Source organism: Simochromis diagramma, unplaced genomic scaffold (genome assembly GCF_900408965.1).
Source record: "Simochromis diagramma unplaced genomic scaffold, fSimDia1.1 OVJJ01000483.1, whole genome shotgun sequence".
Lineage (NCBI taxonomy): Eukaryota > Metazoa > Chordata > Actinopteri > Cichliformes > Cichlidae > Simochromis > Simochromis diagramma.
Genome location: NW_024386835.1, coordinates 4,566,830 through 4,587,381, shown reverse-complemented (window position 1 = coordinate 4,587,381; position 20,552 = coordinate 4,566,830). Strand labels below are relative to the sequence as shown.

The following is a 20,552-nucleotide window of genomic DNA, read 5'->3' as shown; positions in this document are numbered from 1 at the left end:
GAATTTGTGTTTCATAACTTTTTACTAATATAAGTGAGGGATTCCATGACTAGGCTGAAAATCTAAAATAAACTGATCAGAGAGAGCAAAAACCCTTCGGAGCAGCCAAATTGGCAATCTGTTTCATTATTTAGAAGAAGGAATCCACTGATCAGTTCAGCAGGAACAGAAGGATTGAAAGACCACAGGAGACGGCTAAAGTGGATAATTATAGAATTATTTCCATTGTTTAAGAAAAATAACTTTACCAGTCAAGGACAGGCGCATCACTGTCAAGATCTGCAATCATGTCTTTATGATTGGAGAAGGAGTTTACAACAAGATGCAAAATGCTGATTATAAAAACAGGAAGGCTGGAGAAGACTTTTCTAGAAAGAGCCTGCACAGTTCTGGAAGAAAGTCTTTGGACAGGTGACTTTACCAGAATAATGGAAAGAGAAAAGTATGGAGGACAGAAACGGGTCATTATTTGAAGCATACTACATTATCTGCCAAACATGGTGGAGGCAGTATTATGGCTTGGGTATGTGTGGCTGCTGATGGAAGCAGCAGGATGAATTCTCAAGTATACAGGCCTATACACTCTGCTTATACTCCACCAAATGTTGAAAAACTGGACGGTGCTTCACAACTGAATCGAAGAATAATGCGAAAGAAAGGTGGCTGATGTAAAAGCCTGCAGAGCATCTCGACCAGGAAGATACATGATGTCCATGGTTTCAAGACTTTACACCACGGGTGTCGAACTCCAGGCCTTGAGGGCCGGTGTCCTGCAGGTTTTAGATCTCACCCTGGGTCAACACACCTGAATCAAATGATTAGTTCATTACCAGGCCTGTGAAGAACTTCAAGACATGTTGAGGAGGTCATTTAGACATTTAAATCAGCTGTGTTGGTTCAAGGACACATCTAAAACCTGCCGGACACTAGCCCTTGAGGCCTGGAGTTCGACACCTGTGCTTTACACAGTCACTGACTGCAAAAGATTTCATTCAAAACATTGAAAACAATCCTTGTATATTGTAATTATCTTAGTTTGGCTAATTAATTTTAAACCTCAGAAACAGGGTCTAAGTATAAAATGGCTGTAATTCCTCAACTGTTGATGCATTTTTTTTTGTCAACTAATACAAAAAAGAAACAAAACAAATTTAAAGTATATTTTTTGTATTAAAAAACATACGTTTTATTTTCAGGGATCTGTATGTAAGAACCTTGACTAGCTGTTTCACAATAAAAAGTGAAACTACCGCTGCTGTGCAAAAAAAAAAAAGAGAGGGAGAGAGAAGGAAGCCGTGCTGTAGATTATTTGTTCTACTTTTCTATTTGCTTCTTGGAATCCCAAACAAATTCAGAGAAAATAATTCAACAACACTCAAAAGCGCTAGTAAGTTTTGCGCGGTCCTTCCACCAGAGGGCAGTTCAACCCCAGAAAAGATGTGACATTCAGTCGAGAAAGATCGACGCCGTCCAATTATATCACAGGTTATTCTGGTCCCGACCAATCCGGTGCCGCGGTGGATGGGCCGCTGTGGAAGATGCTTTGGGTGATGAGGGGGGCATGTGCGGCCAACTGGTGGTGGGACAGTGAAGTTTCTCGCAGGAGTCTCGAGTTGGACACCGCTGGTTTCATAATGATCTCCGCATCTTGCATTTTGGCGCTCGGGCTGTTTTCGTCTGCGCTGGGCAAACATCAGTACGAAGGGGGAAAGTTTTCACATTGGAGGAGGCTGCAGGGGGAGTTGGGTGGTGATGAGGAGCGACTTATTCCAGAGAGGAAGGAGCTGCCGAAGCGCAGCGCAGGACTGAATGAACAGACATGTACAGCTTTGCCCGGAGTAGAGTCAGCCCTGCTGAACGACACCAGCACTGTAAGTGACTTCACACCCACAGTGACAGAATTACACGTGAGCTTATTCCTCACATGATGGAGTTGCTCGTAACATTTCCAAACATTTTCCTAACGGATGCACACAAGGAAAGATGTGAATCCTGCATATTAAACTGCCTCTAATTACTGAAGGGGTTTGAAGATTAGTCGATCAACCGATGGAAAGAAATTTTGATAGTCATTCAATCAAATAAAATTAACTCAATACGTTTAACTAACTTAAATGCTCATTAATTAATGTTGAGTATGTGAGTTCAGGACAGTTTGGGATAAAAAGAAAAAAAAGACTAATACGATTATGTCAAAGATTTATTTAATAGAAAAACAAATAAAAATAGAGGACTATTAAAATTTTCTGTTATTAGTAAATCTGATATTGTTTAATCAATTATTATTTGATTTATAAATGTTTTTACAGGGATCTCCAGTTTGTTTGCTTTGAGCACCTGTATAAAACTTTAAGATGTACTTTTTACTGGCACACGGGACAATCAGTCCTTAAAAAGATTTCAAAGACTTACTGAATATCAAAATATTTGATATTTTGTATAATATTTATTTGTAACTAGTCAATAAACAAACAAAGAAAACGTGGAGAAGGTGAAAGTGGTTTAGTTAAGTAATCTGCCAGTTTCAGCCAGTTCTCCTATTTTTCTAGTTCTTTCTGTTGCAACCTTTTTTAATTGATCTGGATTAATGTAGGTCAGCGCTCCACATGTGTGGTGCTTGCTGACTCTGTGTCTTCATGCTCTGATGGACTAATGGTGCTGGGTGAATGGAGAATGTAACAGCACACAGTCATACGCATTTGACTGTGTTCCTCGTGTCTGGAGGGATCTTGGAAGAGCCGGCTGATAACATACCTTTACTACCTCTTTGGGATCGCCATGAGATAGTGGAATGGTGGTAGGCATGAAGTACAGGTTTTTTCTTTTTTTTTATTCTCAGACAAACAACAACTGAGCATCCAACCAGAAGCACAATAACAACAAACTCATAAGAAGTTACAACAAAGCTCCACAGGATCATTTTCATGTTGTGTGTGTGTGTGTCTTAGTTGTGCATGTATTACTAATGCTGTGGGGTCTTGAATCTCTTTATACATTGCGGGGACTTATCTTCCTTATGGGGACAAAAACACATCCATAATGTCAGCCACATGTTTTAAAGTTAGGGGTAGATTGTAAACCAGTGTATTGTCCTCTGAAATCATGGATACACCACTTTGGTGTGTGTGAAGGTAATAGGTGGTGTTACATCATTTCACTGAATGAAACACCTGGTCTTCTATCGACCGTGAAAATAATTCAGTGTGTTTTCAGAGAGCAGACTCCTCCCTTCTCCTCCGGGCCTTTCTCCCTGACAAACATTCCCCACGTTCTTCTGCTAAACTTCATCTGATCTCCACTGTGGGCTGATGTCTGAGTTATCAGACCTGCATGCTAGATCAGGAGGGGGAAAAGGATTTAGATCCGTATTATGCGCTCCTTATTTTCCAGATGGCTGTGTAAATTATCAGATCAGACACAGCTGACCTCCTTCTCTCTGTGCTCCTTTTTGTGGTTTTTGTAGACCTGGTAGACTACACAGGATGTGTTCTGTCAGCCAGCCCAAGCCTTAACGTATTTTCCCCGTCTGTGCGAGGTTCATTTAGCTGACTCAGGTTAACAAACTAGCTTGTTTTGTTTTTCTTTTCTTTTTTCCCCCCCTTCTTCAGACTCTGTCCTGTCTCCCGTTCCCTCAGGCCAAAAAGAACAAAACAAACAGGAAAAAAGTGCTCTGTCCTCAGGGTAGCTGGGGTGCAGCCAGCTGCTGGAGCACCAAGGAAAGCAGCAGAGCTGGTGTACCACATGGTGTGTGTCAGAAAGAAATCTGGCCTTGTTGATACACAGGGAGCATACAAGAACGACAAAGTATAAATGAAGGAGGCACTGGTAGAACCCATGATCAACTTGCACTACTTCAGTTCAATTAGCCTGCTGCATCTAATAGCATCAATCAGACATGCTGAATATGTATTTAACATAGCAGATATGTAGCATTACATATGAAAACTTTCCTTACAGAGGGTGGTGCAGGCAAAGATGCTTGATTCCCGTGTTTACCATCCTCTCTGCACAGCCTGCAGCACATGTGGCAGAGTCCAGCTGTGTCTTCCCATTAATCCGTTATTCAGTGAACTACGTTGTTAATGTAACAATGAAATTGATGCTACTTTATGTATATACTATATACGGTAAGCCCTTATTTAAAGACAGATATGTCAGTATCTTATAGTTTTTACTTCCTTTGTTTCTACCAGCAAAAATGTGAAGGTTTAGCTGGATTTGGGCAGTTGATTAGTTTTTCATTATTCAGTTTATTATGGATACATAAATTATCAGAAGATCTAACAGTCTAGTCCACTGCTATCTATTTCATAGATCAGGCTGCCGTATACATTTAAAGCCCAAATGATGAAATAATTGCCAGAAAATTGTAATTTCTTTTGAAAAAACAAAAGACTCTTTGAAGCTTTTGACAGAAAAAAAAAAAACATTAATTTGACTATATGAACTTCAGTTTGCATTTTATTTGCCACATCCAGCATTTTTTATTTTATTTTTATTTTGTTTTAATTCTGCAGTTTAGGTTTTTTGGTGAGGAAAACAAAGACTGGTGATGCAGAAGTCTCAAAAACTCAAGTATCAAATATGATATGATAGGTCTTCCATTTTTTTTTAGCATGCTAACATTTAGTGTTGGAGCCAACAGATGACAGATTGGCATTGCCATCTGATGAGCCATGCTGCTAGCCTGGAAAGAAAAACATGAAAAAGACCAAACAAAAAGATTTTGCTGTGCTGCCCAAGCAGCTAATTTTTTGAGAGATTAAAATTTCGCTCATAGACTTAAAATGGGCAATAATCATGATTTTTTTTAATCACTTTGTAAATGTATTAGTTAAAATTAATTAGCATTAATTTTTTCTTCTTTTCTGGTATTCCTGGAGAATAAGAATCTAGCAAACAGCTTAGAACTCAAATCGTAGTCAACCAACAGAGGCTTGCATTGCTGCTTCATGTGTGAGATCAGAGCCTCAGCATTTGACCTCCTTCTGAAGTTTTATGCGTGTAAACATTGCTGAAGCAGAGAGAATAAGGAGCTCATTGTGTTGCCTTTTCTGTGAGAGGACTTTACTGTGCTCCCACCCACAGACTGTGTGTTATTGAGTCTGCTTGTATAGATGTTTGTATGTGTCTATTTGTGATGCACACTCCAGAAGTTTTGTTGTTTATGACTGAACTAAATGCCAGATTCGGGAGGTTAGAGAAGCCTTTACAGAGCAGCTCTGGACCCTTAAATCCAACATGAGACACAGCATGAGGTCATGTCTGGTATGTGAGGCCATGTCCAACTGGTTCAGGCATATCTTCATTTTTACATACATGATGTTAATTTACATTCCTACATTTAGATGTCTATCTTGGCCCGTGATAATCTTATAGAGAAGATTATAAATCTGAGGAGTTTTCACTTCCTGGTTAAATACTAGGTAAAAAACAAAAAAAGACAACCTATGATATAAATGCAATGTTTGATCGTTTAGGTGTGTGTCCTGCAGCTGGGCAAGTCAGCTTTAGTCCATATAGAGTTTCAGAGAAACCGATGTGGAAAGTGTCCCACTGGTTTAAATTTAACACAGGTGTGATAGCAACTGGCAGAAACATTTGCAAAGACTTAGTATTAGGACAAGACATGACTTAAATTTCATATTGTTTAGTTTGAAATTATCATAATATTTTACATTTTATGATATGACTACTCTGCTTACCTTGTATTCTCATGCTCTGCTGTGATTGTACTTGTACAGTCATTTATGTCCTCAGGATGAATTATATTAACTTTGTTGATTTTAGCATTGGTAGTCATCCCGCATTTCAGTTTCTACGATTATGTTGATTTTGAGCAAGATACCAGCACAGCTAATGACATTCCCATCAGCCTCAGCTCTACTTGTATTTGCATGGTTTGAAAACTCTGCTTGTTATTAGTGGCATTGCTGGCATTTTTAGCATGTTCACACAAGCATTTATCTCAAAGCATTACTTTGCTATAAGCTCCTGTAGCCTCTTCAGTAGTTTTTACATGCACTGATGCACAGCTCTCTTAAGGACTTTGACTGGACCATTGCAACACCTTGATTCTTTTCTTTTTCAGCCATTTGGTTGTACATTGTACATTGTACGTGCAGTGATAAGTCCAACCTTACTGCTTCCACAGGAATTAAGAGGGTAAGTAGCAGTAGCCAGCTGCTGCTAATCCAATGCCCTTGATTAGATGATCATCAGCAAGTGTGAACACTTCGATAAAAACACAAGTTTTTGCAGCTTATTGGTTTGGAGCATGCAAGGGTGTATTAAAGCAACCCCACAGTCTTCACAGGAGTGGACTTCCAAGTAAATTTAGACTCTCCATGTTATGATCCATGAACTACTCTTTATACCAGAGTATTCTAGAGTGAAACGTGAGGCCATCTGTCCAACAGCTTGGCCGAAACTGGGTCATGCAACAGGACAATTATCCAAGGCACAGGGGCGAATGTACAACCAAATGGCTGAAAAAGAAAAGAATCAAGGTGTTGCAATGGTCCAGTCAAAGTCCTTAAGAGAGCTGTGCATCAGTTCAAACCTCAATAAACTGAAGCAACACTATAACGAAGACTGGGAAGTGGGAGGAGTACTTTTCATAGAGTCCTCTGAAAAGTTTGCCTTGGTTGTCTGGGAAAATTTAAGTATGTGTGTGTACTCTATATGTACATATTTATATTCATATCTGCTTATTTAATCCTTATTCACATTATCTAATAGTATCATAAATTGTGTTAAGGTGATTAAAAAAACTAAAGATATACTTAGACAGACAGACACTATCTCTACTTTTAAGATTAGGCTTAAAACTTTCCTTTTTGCTAAAGCATATAGTTAGGGCTGGACCAGGTGACCCTGAATCCTCCCTTAGTTATGCTGCAATAGACGTAGGCTGCCGGGGGATTCCCATGATGCATTGAGTTTTTCCTTTCCAGTCACCTTTCTCACTCACTATGTGTTAATAGACCTCTCTGCATTGAATCATATCTGTTATTAACTTCTGTCTCTCTTCCACAGCATGTCTTTATCCTGTCTTCCTTCTCTCACCCCAACCGGTCGCAGCAGATGGCCGCCCCTCCCTGAGCCTGGTTCTGCCGGAGGTTTCTTCCTGTTAAAAGGGAGTTTTTCCTTCCCACTGTCGCCAAAGTGCTTGCTCATAGGGGGTCATATGATTGTTGGGTTTTTCTCTGTATCTATGAAGCGCCTTGAGGCGACTTTTGTTGTGATTTGGCGCTATATAAATAAAATGGAATTGAATTGAATTGAACTTAGAATGCTAATACTTGTAGCTGTGTAGTCTCATTAAAACATGTCTAGTGGAGCATATGCTAATAGTTTTGCTTTCTTATATCTTGTAAAAATCGTTAAAGTCTTGACATTTAACCTGTATGTTCAAGCTAGAGAGTGAGTTTTGGGGAGGACAGCACATATGACTTTTTAAAAAAACTGACCAATAGGATGAAAAGAGGATTGCAAACGGGGTTGAAGTTGTAAAATAGTTATACGATCAAAATAGGAACAGATGGATGCAGGAGGCATACGGCAGACGTGACCATCTTCTGTGGCTTTATGGACACAGACGCTTTTGGGCTGTACTCACCTTGAAAACATCTTTGTCCCTCCAGCTAAAGAGAGGAGGGGAGTAACCTGCTCCCTCAGACTCCAAACATTGTGGGCTGTGGCTAGAGACCAAACACTTGAGCTTCAGTCGGGATGAATGAAGAGGAATGTTGTTTTTCTGTCAGAGTTGGGAAATAGTAGTTCTGCTCCCTCCGTGCCTCTAATATTATGTCACACCTGTTCCTTTTATTTTGAACTTTGAGTCTTTCGGGGCTTGAGGAATGTATTAGTAAGTGTCTGTTAAGGTAAACACCGGAAAAATTGGCTACATTCAGCCTTAATGTCTGTCATGTGTTTGAGAGAGTGTTCTTGCTGCGTTCGAGACATTAGCAAAGTGTGTTGTTCTCTGGCTTCGTCTTTGTGATTTACACAGGAATGTAGGTCACACAGGCAGAGTGCATCCAAATGACCGAGCTGCTTTGGACAGTATGGAAAATTCAAGCTGTCCTCTCCGTTCATGTGTCTAGTTTTTAGTAAACAGCAGTGTTTTCTGTATTTTCACTAAAATGTCTTCTTTTTTTCCCTCCCTTTCAGTTCACGTTCAAGGTGCAGACATTGGGTTCACTGTCTTTAGCCTGGGTGGGCGATGGATCAGGGGTGAGTTCATGTGTATGACAATATATAACTCCAAGATGATGCTTGATTTCTGTGTAACTCCATTCATCTCTCACCCCAGGTGCTGCTGGTGTTGACAACCTTTCAGGTGCCTTTGTTCATGATCCGCTTCGGCCAGTCTAACCTCTACAGGAGGTGAGAAGTGCCTCGCTGCTGGTTTGGTTTAGTGGCTTTATTAAACTTTTACTAATTACAGTGGTCTGAGGGTCTAAATGCAACCTTGTCTGTGTGTCAGTGAAGACTATGGGAAGACGTTCAAAGACGTGACTCATCTGATTAACCACACCTTCATCCAGACAGAGTTCGGCATCGCTATCAGTCCAGACCACTCAGGGAAGGTGAGTGATTCAGTACATGCAGTGCAATACGATGAAATATCCTCAAAGGTTTTTGCAGTTGTGGATCATTTCTCATCTACTTGTGTTTTCAGTAAAACAGCACAATTTCCTCAGTTCTTCTGTTGTTTACATCTAAAGAAAACAGTAAATAAATGTCAGTTGTAATCCTCTGATTCACAGGTGGCATCTCCAAAATGTTTATTTGATCTGATAATCCACTGACATAAAACTAAGAAAAGCAACGAATCCCCACCTGAATAATGTTCAGTGTTTTGGTTTGATTTAAATGTGTTTTCTCTCTCATCAGCTACGTGACCGATTGATTTAACTCTGGCTCTTTTGTTTGGCTTCAGGTGATCCTGAGCGGTGATGTGTCCGACGTCGGGGGTTTTCGGCTGTTTCGCTCGCAGGACTTTGGACTGACCTTTGTTTCCACCGACCTGCCATTTGAGCCCCTCATTCAGATCCTGTACAACCCCGGGGACGGCAACAAACTTCTGACACTCAGTATCATGGTATATAGTCAGGGATTTAGAGTTTCAATAAAAGAAAACCTCTCTTCTCCTGAAGTGAACCATTTCCTAATTTCTCAATTAGGAATGGGTAAATACTAAAAATAAACATGTACTCCCTTTTTACTGACAAAGCTTTTTTCTTTTAAGATGGACCTGTGGTTGTCTGAGGACTTTGGTGCCACCTGGAGGAAGATCCACGACAGTGTGTGTTTGGTCAGATGGTAAGAACTGACCTCCCCATCAGATTGATGTTAAAGTATAATTAAGGACAGGGGAGACAATCAGGACAGGTGAGGGGTGTGAACCTTACCTTTGGCCTTTTTTTTTTCTTAGAGACTTTCCCTCAACTTTAATGAAAGTGACATATAAACATAAAGCAGTGCGCGCTTCCTTTAGACAGGATTCCTGCTCTCTGTTTCTGAGCCAAGAGTGAATTTCGGGCCCAGGTTAAAGGCCACTGGTGCTTACACATAAAATAAATGTTTCTCATGAAACACAAGTTTCCATCACTGACAGGCACATTTGTCCGTGTGGGTTTACAAACAGTCAACATGTACGTCTTTGCTTTTGGTAAAAATAGGAGTGTGTGTGTTCTTTGTCCATTGTTGTTTTTCCAGCTGCTTTCCTCACCACAGTCTGTATCCCCCATCCTGACTCTGGTTTTATTTGAACACCAGAGTTCACATGAGGTTGCGGTGTCAGCCTGCGGTTGTTAGCGCTGCATTGTGGGAACATTGTGATAGCTCTGTGCGACCACAGCTGTCATTTAGGCCTCAACCCAAATTGACTGCAGAGCCAGGGAGCTGAGGTTGCTGTCAGACTGAATCATGAGTCAGCAGTGGCATTCTTATTCAGCCCGCAGTCCTTGAACCAGAATCTATGCAGTGTGAAAACCTTCATCTTGTTTGGCAGCGAACAAAACCCGACAGAACTTGTGGGGGGTGTCTGTGTGTCTGTGTAGGGGGGGTAACCAAGGTAACCAGGGTTGATGTCTGCCTTGCTCACACCAGCACTTTAAAACCATAACCATAATCTGCAATTTATATAAATTCCAAAAGTGGATCTACATTTGATTTACAGATGTTAAACAATGTTAGCGCAATTAGATCTTTCCCTCCGCCGTCTGATTCTACCCGATTATGGTTTGTTTTTCTCACACACAGGGGTCCAAAGAATAGCATCTACTTTACCACAAACAACAACGGATCATGCAGTAAGTGAAGATAACACCATCCCTCCACAGAAGCCCTTTCAGACATGCACTCCTTTTATGAATCCACACCACCTGAATGTGTCGTATCCGAACGCGGACCCAGGTTTATCGTTCCTTAAAAGTTGTGCCTTGTTGTTGACAGTCATGAGTTACTTTCAACTTGGCAGTCTAAACCAAATGGATTCTTACACACGAATAGATCCACACAGTATTAAAAGTTTCTCGTATTTCAGTATTTATTTCATGATTTATTTCCAATCAAGAAATTCCATCTATGTGCAACTCAATCCATTCCTTTAACAGACTTATTAAAGCAGCAGAGATATGTATCCCCACTTTATGTGGGTAAAGCGCTATATTAACACGTTCAATGATACTTCCACTAACTTCACCTTTTTTTTTCTGTCAGATGACAAAGGCATGTTACATCTACGAAAGACATTCGACTACGGTAAAAGTTTCCACACCATTGCAATGAGAGTTTACTCATTTGTACTTGGAGGAAGATTTGTTTTCGCCTCCATCATGACTGGCACGGTACGTCTGTGTGTGTGTGCGCGCGCCTTTGTACCTTTATTCTTTAAGAGCAGAGTGTGTTTGTTTTGTGAACAGACATTGCATTTTTGCAGTCTGTGTATTTAGTGGCATTGGGTGTAGTTGTTTATTTGTACACCCATTTTCTTCTTCTTCTTCTTCTTTCTATGCTTTCTTTACTCAGTTTGCAAAACAAAAATACATCTTCTCACTTAAAGCGTTCAAATAGTTTGTGACATCTGGCATTAATGTTCAGTCTGTATCTGGATATCCTATCTGGGTAACTAAACACAGATACAGGAAATCTTTCATACCTCATGCAATAACTATTTGTTATACAATACATCTGTCTGGCAAAGAGTCATCTGCTCTTTAATTTTATAGCATAGCATAGCATCTTTATTTATAATGCACTTTACATTATGACTTTATTGTCTTTTAAAACTATCTTTTTCCTGCATGGATATTAAAATATTTGATTTTACTTGCTATATATTATTATTAGTTGTCTTATAAATATTATTTATAGCTTGTCTCTACTCAAAATCGCATGCTTGTAGTGTAAATGCTTGGATTGTGACTGGAATGCAGTTTGTTTAGTGTGACTGTATCTGGAGTTGGCCTGGCCCACATTCATAAGATGATGATCTGCTCACACAAAGTTGAAAGGCCATCTACATCTTCCTCTTGGCTTAGCTTTCAAGATAAAAGCACAGTTTTATAAACGTATTACCAGCGATGCTTTGCTTGACTAGGAATACAGTATAAGCCATGCATGCAGAGGAATTTACTCACACTCCTTGAACTCACATATTTCATGTAGAATTTAATGTTTTAATGTCTGGTGTAAAGGCAAATAAAAGAGACAGACTGGGTGTCTTTAATAATACGGGGTGTAGGCGATGAGCATATACTGTATAACCAACAGTGTCATACAGGTGCCTGGATTTTGGTGTAATGATTCCCACTAAAAGTAGCATAAATACACCTTCTGTGCAGTAATTGTGTCTGTGAATGGGTTTGTGACAGAGTACAGAGCGTATGATCCACGTCTCAGTAGATGGCGGCGAGACGTGGAACATGGCTCAGCTTCCTACAGTCACCCACGAGCAGTTTTATTCCATCCTGGCAGCCAATCAGGACGTGATCTTCATGCACGTGGATGACCCCGGTGGTAAGAACTGGTGCTGATGATGATTTCTCTTCTGCTATCAGTTAACATATCCAAGTGTATAATCCAGACGTGTGTTCTGTGCGGGGCAGACTCTGGTGTTGGAACCATCTATGTGTCAGATGACAGAGGAACTGTGTTCTCCAAGTCTCTGGAGCGCCACCTCTACACAACCACAGGAAGTGACACTGACTTCACTGTCATCCATTCACTCAGGGGCGTCTACATGACCAGTGTGCTCGCAGACGGTCCGTTAACACACTAGTTAAATGTAGAAAATGTGAAAATTATCTTCTGCTAGGAATTTAAGTGAATTTTGAATCCGTCATGTTTGTTTTGCAGATGGCACAGTGGAGACTGTAACCACCTATAACCAAGGAGCAAAGTGGCAGAGGCTGCGCAGACCAGAGAACAGCCACTGTAACACTGACACCTCTACCAACAGACCTAACAGAGTGAGACACACAGACACAAGTATTGGAGTATATTTGTATTAGGATGTGGTCGCATGTGACCTCTTGTAACGCCCCAAAATGAACTCTTTCAAACGGATTTAATTTCTCAGTACGAGCCAGTGTGTAAACATTGTTTTCATCACTGTGTCTTTACAGTGCAGGCTACACATCCACGCCTCCTACAGCACCACCATGAAGATGAACGTCCCCATGCTTCCTCTCTCACAGCCCAGTGCAGTGGGCCTCATTCTGGCCCACGGTAAGACACACCAAGCCACCAAATTCTTTCAGTGCAATCAGTTTTACTGAATGTTTCTTGATAGTCTCCCTCCCTTTTCTCCAGGCAGTGTTGAAGATGCAGAGTCAGTTCTTTTCCCTGATGTGTATGTGTCTGATGATGGGGGCTACTCATGGATGTTGGCCCTCAAGGGACCCCATCATTACGCTATACTGGACTCAGGAGGCCTGCTGGTGGCTGTGGAGCACACTAACTTACCTGTCAGCCAGATAAAGTGTGAACAACTGTTAAACACTGTCTAGCATTTTGTGACATATATGTAAGTGTTTGTGTGTGTCACTTTTGCAGCTAATGTTTTTTTTAACCACCCGTCAGGTTTTCCACAGATGAAGGACAGTGCTGGCATACATATAACTTCACCAATGACCCACTTCACTTCAGTGGCATGGACAGTGAGCCTGGCTCTCGCTCCATGAACGTCAGCCTGTGGGGCTACAGGAAGGACTTCAGTAAATGGGTGGTGATCACTATAGACTTCAGGAAGCTCCTCATCAGAGACTGTGAGTAAGGCACAGAGGATGGCGATGTTTGTGCAGCATTACAGCAAGTGTGTTTTCACTATGATAATGTGCGTGTTTGCTTTTGCAGGCACAGAAGGAGACTACGTGCAGTGGCTGGCTCACTCTTCAGACACCACTGGTTCTAATGATGGCTGTTTGCTGGGCTATAAAGAGACCTTCTTACGCCTGAGGAAAGGCTCTGTTTGCTGGAACGGGAGGGACTATGCAGTCACCAAGAGGCTGTCCCCCTGTCCATGTAGACTGGATGATTATCACTGGTATCTCCTTGTTCACTTCATCTCCTTTTGTGCAAGTGATTGGTGTAATAGATGAACTTGTGACTTTATTATGGTATTCTTGAAACTGGATTTTGATTTTTACATAAGAAGATTGTGGGGTATACATTATATTTGTAGAAATGCTCTTTATGCATGACTTTTTCTTTCAACATATTATTTATTCTGCTATTCCGTCTCTCTACTAGTTCAAAATACACTATGTGGACAGAAGTATTGGAACACGTACACATCAAACCCACAGGAACCTTTATGACATCCATTTCTAATTCCAAAGGCATTAATATGAAGTTGGACTATAGCTATAACAGCTTCCACTCTTCTGGGAAGGCTTTCTACAGCATTTTTGGAATGTGTGTGGGAATTTTTGCCCATTCATCCAGAATGGCATTTATAAGCTCAGATGTTGGTAAAGAGGACCTGGCTTTTAATCTCTTTTCTAGTTCAACCCAAAGGTAGTGTTCAATGGGTTTGAGGTCAGGGCTCTGTCTGGACCAGTCAAATTCTTCCACACCAAACTCATCCAGCCATGTCTTTATGGACCTTGCTTTGTGCACAGGCGCGCAGTCATCCTGGAAAGAAGGGGGTTTTCCATAACTGTTCCCACAAAGCTGTAAGGAGAGAATATTCAAAAATATCTTGGTAAGCTGAAGCATTTAGATTTATCTTCACTGAACATGTTTCTACTGATCCAGAGTCCAGTGACAACGTGCTCCATCCAATGCTTTGGATTGCTCCTGGGGATGTAAAGCTTGCATGTAGCTGCTGATCAGCTGCCATGAAGCTCCCAGTGCACAGCTTTTGTGCTGATGTTAATGACAGAAGAGGTTTGGACCTGTGCAGTTATTTAGTCAGTAGAACACTGGTGACTTTTACACCTCAACATCCAGTCTGTAACTGTACCTGTCGCTTACTGTGGTTCCTAATTGCTTCCACTTTGCAATAATATCACTTACATGTGATCGTGGAATGTCTAGAAGGGAAGAAATTTTATGAACTGACTATTACAGTACCACTCTCAAATACAGTGAGATCACTCTTCCACAAATGTGTAAATGTAGACTGCATGGCTAGGTGTTTGATTTTCTACACCAGTGGGACTGAATAAAATACTGGAATACAGTGATAAACAAGTGTGACCCAATATTTTTGTCCATATAGTCTAAATTTGATCTATCTTATCTTATTTGCATATTTGACAGTTCAATGAATCTTCAGCTTTTTGCATTCAACAGTGCATTAGTGTAGAAATGACACAGCTTTGTGTTGCAGTGATTTTGGGTATTACCGACCAGAGAACAGCTCAGAGTGTGTGGAGCAGGAAGAGTTGAAGGACCGTCCTTTGGAGTTCTGTTTAAATGGGACCACTGAACAGCTGCAGACCAGTGGGTGAGGACATTTTTACCAAACCCCCCCAAAAAAACAAAACCTCTTACTAACCAAGATACATTATGCATTATAATTATAATACACATTTTGCATATTACACATACTATCCCTGTGCCTGAGATGCACAAACCATTTTTACACATCCACAACACCCCTGAACTCTTCTTGGACTCACCTGGCATGTGTGAAATGCAATGTCCAAGGCAATCAGATCATTTTTGGGGGGGTTAGGCTATGTACTGATATTTTTGTTTTTGTGGTACAGCTTGTGATCTTTGCTCAATCCAGCATGAAAGTTAAAAGAAAATAGCATTTTCTTCATTTCTGTGATTATGAATTTAACGTTAAAAAGTATTGTGTTTTATTTTAGCAATGGGGAGGAATATAATTATATACCGTATTTACTAATCAGAAACACACACTCTCTATTATATACCCCCTTGGTTCTGCTTGTTTGTCTGTCTGTGAGCAGTCTAGCATCCACTTTTCAAGATATCATGTTTTTTGTGATCCTAGATAGAAATAAGAGCTTGAGCTTATTTAATTTAAATAATTTAACATTTAAAATTAAAATAAAAGTCAAAGCTTAACTGGTGAGAAAAATGTCAGGAAACCATATCAAGTGATATATCAGATGAAAGGGCATGGAGAGAGCTGTACAACACACTTGTTGTAATAAAAACATCATAAAACATCAGTTTTTAGAATAGCCAACTGTCTCTGATTTCAGTCTGCTAGAAAGATGGCATGAAAGTGGGTCAATGGGCCTGCAAATCTTAGATGGAGAAGCAGAAAATATTCTAAAAATTTGATGATTTGAGTTGTTGAAAACACATATTTAACTAAATTATTTTCTGAGTTATTAGTTGTGTTTTTTTAGACAGGACAATCTATCTATCTAATATCTTAAAGCAGCATGAAAACTGAATGAAAACGCAATTTTCTTCATTTCTGTGTTCAGATATCGTCACTAGGTGTCATTTGCACCTTGAAGTTTTTTTATTAATGTGTCAGAAAGGACAACTAAGAAAAAAATCCAGACCTCGTTCTTCCAGAATTGTAACAAAGTTCTTGTGCAAAAGCAGGTCCATTTACAAACAGACACTTCAGGAACTGTTGGAGTCCATGCTTCAAGACAGGATTTTCTAAATGGCCATTCTTTTTCCCACTTTTTTTCTGTTTGTTAATCTCCCTCCACTGTTGTCAGGAATAATATTTTGAGTTGTTCTGCTGTAACTGATGTCCTTTTCTTTGAATTTTGTCTCGCCTTACATATATCTCTCCCTCCTTTTCAAGCTACCGGAAGATTCCCAGCAGCCAGTGCGAGGGAGGTTTCCAACCAGTTAGGAAGGAGACGGACTTGAGGAGGATGTGCACCAGCAACGCTCTTCTTCCTTATTCCCTAGTGAGTTCTGCTTATTCTGAAATACAGGCTGTGCAGGTTAGTATATAGGCTTATTGGGACAAAATGAAAGTTAAGGAAGGGTCTGATCTTCAGCATGGTCAGCACTGGAGGTGTGAAATGGCTAATCACGTAGCAGCTTGAGTCGAGCTTTTGATCAAATGTAGTAAAACTGTGAAAATTTTAACATCCGTTAACAGAAAGTGTAAATCGATGTTTCTCTTCACTATTGAAACACACATATTTAGAGTTTAGAGGTAAATGGAGATACAGACTGATGAAGAGCAGAACATTTTTTGATGAGACGTAACAGCCATAAACTTTACCACTTCCCCCAAAAGTCTGTTTAATCTTTTATTAGTACATGTAAGCATTCTAAAGTGATTCCTCTGCCAGTTTGACCTACAAGAGTCACTTTTTCATGCTTTCTTTTGGTGACTCTTATCGAATGAATGGCATTAAACTGCAGGCTTGTTAACTAACTGAAAAGGAAAGAAGGGGAAAAACAGCACAGGGGAAAAAAGTTAAGTCTTGTGGTGTCACAGAATCATTTTTTGCAAACAGTGCAGCATGATGGCATTGTAAAATGACTTACTCAGTGATTTCAGACTCCAGTGTTGGTGTCATTTCCAAAGCAAGATGTCATCAAGCCAGTGTAACAGAAAATGAGGCGGTGCAGTGGGCAAAATCATTTGTGTTTGCTTTTTGAATGAGTTTAAGGAGCATTATTGCTCATCATTGTTCTACACAGATCTAATTGAGTTTCATGCTTTGTGAATGTTTTGAATCTATAAAACGGATGTGTGTATTTTCCTTTTTTGTTTTGATCCTTTACCTTTTCCTTACTAAAAAGTTTGTTTTTGTTTACTTTTTAAAAGACACTTCGGAAGCCCAAATAACATATAAACTGTAGGCCGAGGAACCTAGTGCACTGCGTTGCATATTTAAACTTTTCCCGTCTCTTGAACAGATTGAAAACAGTTCAACGAATACTGCTCTCATAGTCATGGTCGTCATAGCGATCCTCCTGACAAGCGCTGTCGCAGGTGTTTGGCTGGTTAAGAAATATGTCTGTGGAGGACGGTGGGTTACTTTCTTTTCTTTTTTCACCCTTTGCAGCCGCAGTAATAAATGATGCACTCATATCTCTTCGGTTTCTTCCTAATATGGACTTTTGTCCTCATCAGGTTCCTCGTGCACCGTTACTCTGTTATGAGGGAACATGCTGAAGCTAACAAAATAGAAGGAGTGGATGACGTGGACCCCCACTACATGGAGACAGGAAAAGCACAGTACAATGAGGACTCGGATCAGGTAGATGTTGTGTAAAGGGCCCCTTATATTTATTAGTTTTACCTAAAACGCTGTGATTATCTATAAACACTGTTATACTGTTTGTGTCTCCCCATAGGACCTTTTAGAATAAGATTTCTTCCCACTCAAAGGCTCTTCAGACTAAATCTAAAGCAGTCTTTCATGATGCCTGGGCATTCCTGTTGCTCCCACATGCTGATTAACATCTGCTTCTCACTTCTCGCTATCCCCTGGAGGCCGGAGGACTCAGCAGCAGCGGGGCGACTTCCTATATTGCTTCCTTGTACCGGCTGAGACTCCCAGCAAATAGGCGCACTGGTGATTTTGGGAGGGGACAGAAGAAAGCCTCTGGGATCCCCGGAGAGCTTTTGTTCTCTCTGTCACAGAAAATTCTGTAAAGACCTTTGAGTGTGAAAATGTGCTCCATTGTGCTCTGTATGTTTCCTTTCATGATGACCTGAGAAAAGACCGTGTTGCACTGCACAAGCACCATGCAGCTGCTACAGCTTGGACATGTGGGTGCACAGAATGTTTTATTAAGAGCTGGGAAACATGGGAGAAACAGGACACAGAAAATAATCAGTATTTTAGCTCAGAGTTTTCATCTGCTGTCAGTTAAGTAGTTTTTGTACTCTGTACATTTAAAACTTTAGGATCCAGTCCTTGTGTTCATGGTGGCCACTTTATATGTTTCGCTAATCGCTAAAATGAAGCAATAACATAATTTTTTGTTCCTCATTTTGTCACAGGTTTTGGGAAATTGGGGTTATGTATTTGATACTAACTCCTGTGAACAGTGGTACCTATTTTTAATAGTCTTTTTCTTTCAACCATACTGTCTGGATCTTTGAAGGTAAAAACTGGCCAGAATCGCTTAATGCACTAGAAATTGTAAGACTCAAATTGGTGATTGGAATTGGCTTTTTTTAAGGAGAACCTTTCATCTTTTGTTAGGTACCAGATAATGTGTCGAAGTTAATGTAGTTCTTGCTTTCAAAACATGTTCTCCTAGTTCAGTGTGCAAATAATGGATATTAAAAATCAGAAGCTGCTGTGCTACTGGGATTTTCCTGCACAACCATCCCTTCACAGAGAATGGTCTGAAAAAGAGAAAATATGTAGTTAGTAAGTTTTCTGGGTGGAGATTTCTTGTTGATGTCAGAGGAGCTTTGAGCTGACAGGATTCCAACAGTAACTCAAATAACCATTCGTTACAACCAAGGTATGCGGAAGAGCATCTCTGAATGTACCACCCACCACACAGCAGATGAGCTACAGCAGCGGAAGACTAGACTGCTGTCAGCTAAGAACAGGAAGTGGAGGGTATATCTGCATAGGATCACAGGTATTAGACAACAGCAGATTGTTGCAGACCAGGCATTAACAATCTGCTGTTGCCTGGACTGATGAGTCTCAGTTTCTGTTGTGACAATCAGATAGGGTCAGAAACAACAGGAAACCATGGATCCATCCTGCCTTTTATCATCAGTTTGGGATGGTGGTGGTGTAATGGTGTGGTGGATATTTTTCTTGGCACACTTGTAGACCACACCACAGTGCATTCTTCCCATGGCTGCTTCCAGCTCGATAACATCATGTTACAAAGCTCAAATCTTCCCAAACTGGTTTCTTGAACAAGAGAAAGAGTCCACTGTACTCAAATGGCCTCCACAGACACTAGATTACAATACAGCACCTCTTACACAATTTAAACAATCTATTACGTATATAAACTGTAGTAAACAAGAGTAAACGATTTTAGTCCTTCATTTTTAGTGCCTAGTGAAACCCAGCCCAACACAGTCATTATTTTTCACTCTCCTGCGAGTGTGGTGAAAATGAAAGACTTGAATTATTGCCAAAGCACTTTTAATGGATATTTTTCAAACGTTAGCCCAGCATTATAAAAACTTATGCTCATCCAAACCCTTTACTTGAACTTCTATGATATTTTTGTTTAACAGGATGCGCCAGTACATTGCTGTTTGTTTGTTTTTCACTGACATTTCAGCCAGGCATAATCAGCAAATAAATAACGATAGTGGTTTTAAAAAGAAGTGCAAACATTTCTATAATCATCTGATATCAGCGCAACACAAAACATAACCTCACTTTTTGTTCACAATAACAGTGTATTAAGATTAATGGTGCCTGGTGACCATAAAGAGCGCTTGCTTTATAAAATTAACTACACCTGTGTCCCAGTACGCATGTCTGTGTAATATCAAGTGTTTTAGCTGGTATGTTGGCTGGCTGCCATTTTTATTATCTGCGGTGTAAGAAGTATAACGTTTGACACACATGTAGGGCTTATGGCTAATGCTTGTATTCTCCAGCAGATGCAATACCACCCCAGCAAATAAGCTGGCCTAATACTGAGGCATAACTCAAGGATCGTTAGGCGGACTTTGTCAGATATGAAAGCAGGTTTTTAATGCTTGATCCTTCTTGATTTACTTAACTGTCAGTAAGAACAAGCCCAGCTGTCTCCTGTATTTAATGATTTATTATTGCACTACGTCTACAGATGTGTGATGTTGCGTGTGTTCTAGTCCTTGTGTGTTTTGTAAAATATCAGGGGCCAAGATGGGTGACATTCTTTCCATCTCGTTTTCTCCGCTGTCTGTTTGCTGGGATGAGTAACTCTGGATTCAATATTCTGTCGAGCAGATGTTTTTATAACAATGTTTGCATTTATAGACTGAAATAATACTCTCTTTTACATCTGTGCTCTAGTGCTGGAGTTTTCTTCAACACAACACAAAGTACATAGAAAAAATTACAGTACTTTAGCAGCAATTATTTTAATAGTATTTTTGTGTCAAAATACACCCTAAAAGGAACATAAAGTCAGTTTTTTTCCTTTTTGAG

The 20,552-nt window shown here is 40.2% G+C and overlaps 1 protein-coding gene across 1 annotated transcript; it reads left to right on the top strand.

Moving 5' to 3' along the window:
- The first annotated feature begins 1,410 nt into the window (after window positions 1–1,410).
- On the top strand, window positions 1,411–20,410 carry LOC120731902 (sortilin-like). The gene is made up of 20 exons (XM_040029258.1): window positions 1,411–1,871; window positions 8,176–8,238; window positions 8,318–8,391; window positions 8,492–8,594; window positions 8,948–9,109; window positions 9,257–9,330; window positions 10,273–10,322; window positions 10,732–10,859; window positions 11,886–12,030; window positions 12,120–12,275; window positions 12,370–12,482; window positions 12,639–12,741; window positions 12,826–12,994; window positions 13,096–13,280; window positions 13,369–13,558; window positions 14,849–14,965; window positions 16,262–16,370; window positions 17,338–17,450; window positions 17,555–17,681; window positions 17,779–20,410. The coding sequence occupies exons 1-20, from the start codon at window positions 1,539–1,541 to the stop codon at window positions 17,791–17,793; spliced, it is 2,529 nt and encodes an 842-aa protein (XP_039885192.1). The 5' UTR covers window positions 1,411–1,538; the 3' UTR covers window positions 17,794–20,410.
- Window positions 20,411–20,552: the final 142 nt, after the last annotated feature.

Coding starts and splice junctions, on each gene's coding strand:
- LOC120731902 (XM_040029258.1), top strand. CDS start 1,539: ATGCTTTGGGTGATGAGGGGGGCATGTGCGGCCAACTGGTGGTGGGAC. Junction 9,110..9,256: donor TTCTGACACTCAGTATCATG/GTATATAGTCAG, acceptor TTTTCTTTTAAG/ATGGACCTGTGGTTGTCTGA. Junction 12,995..13,095: donor TTACCTGTCAGCCAGATAAA/GTGTGAACAACT, acceptor ACCACCCGTCAG/GTTTTCCACAGATGAAGGAC.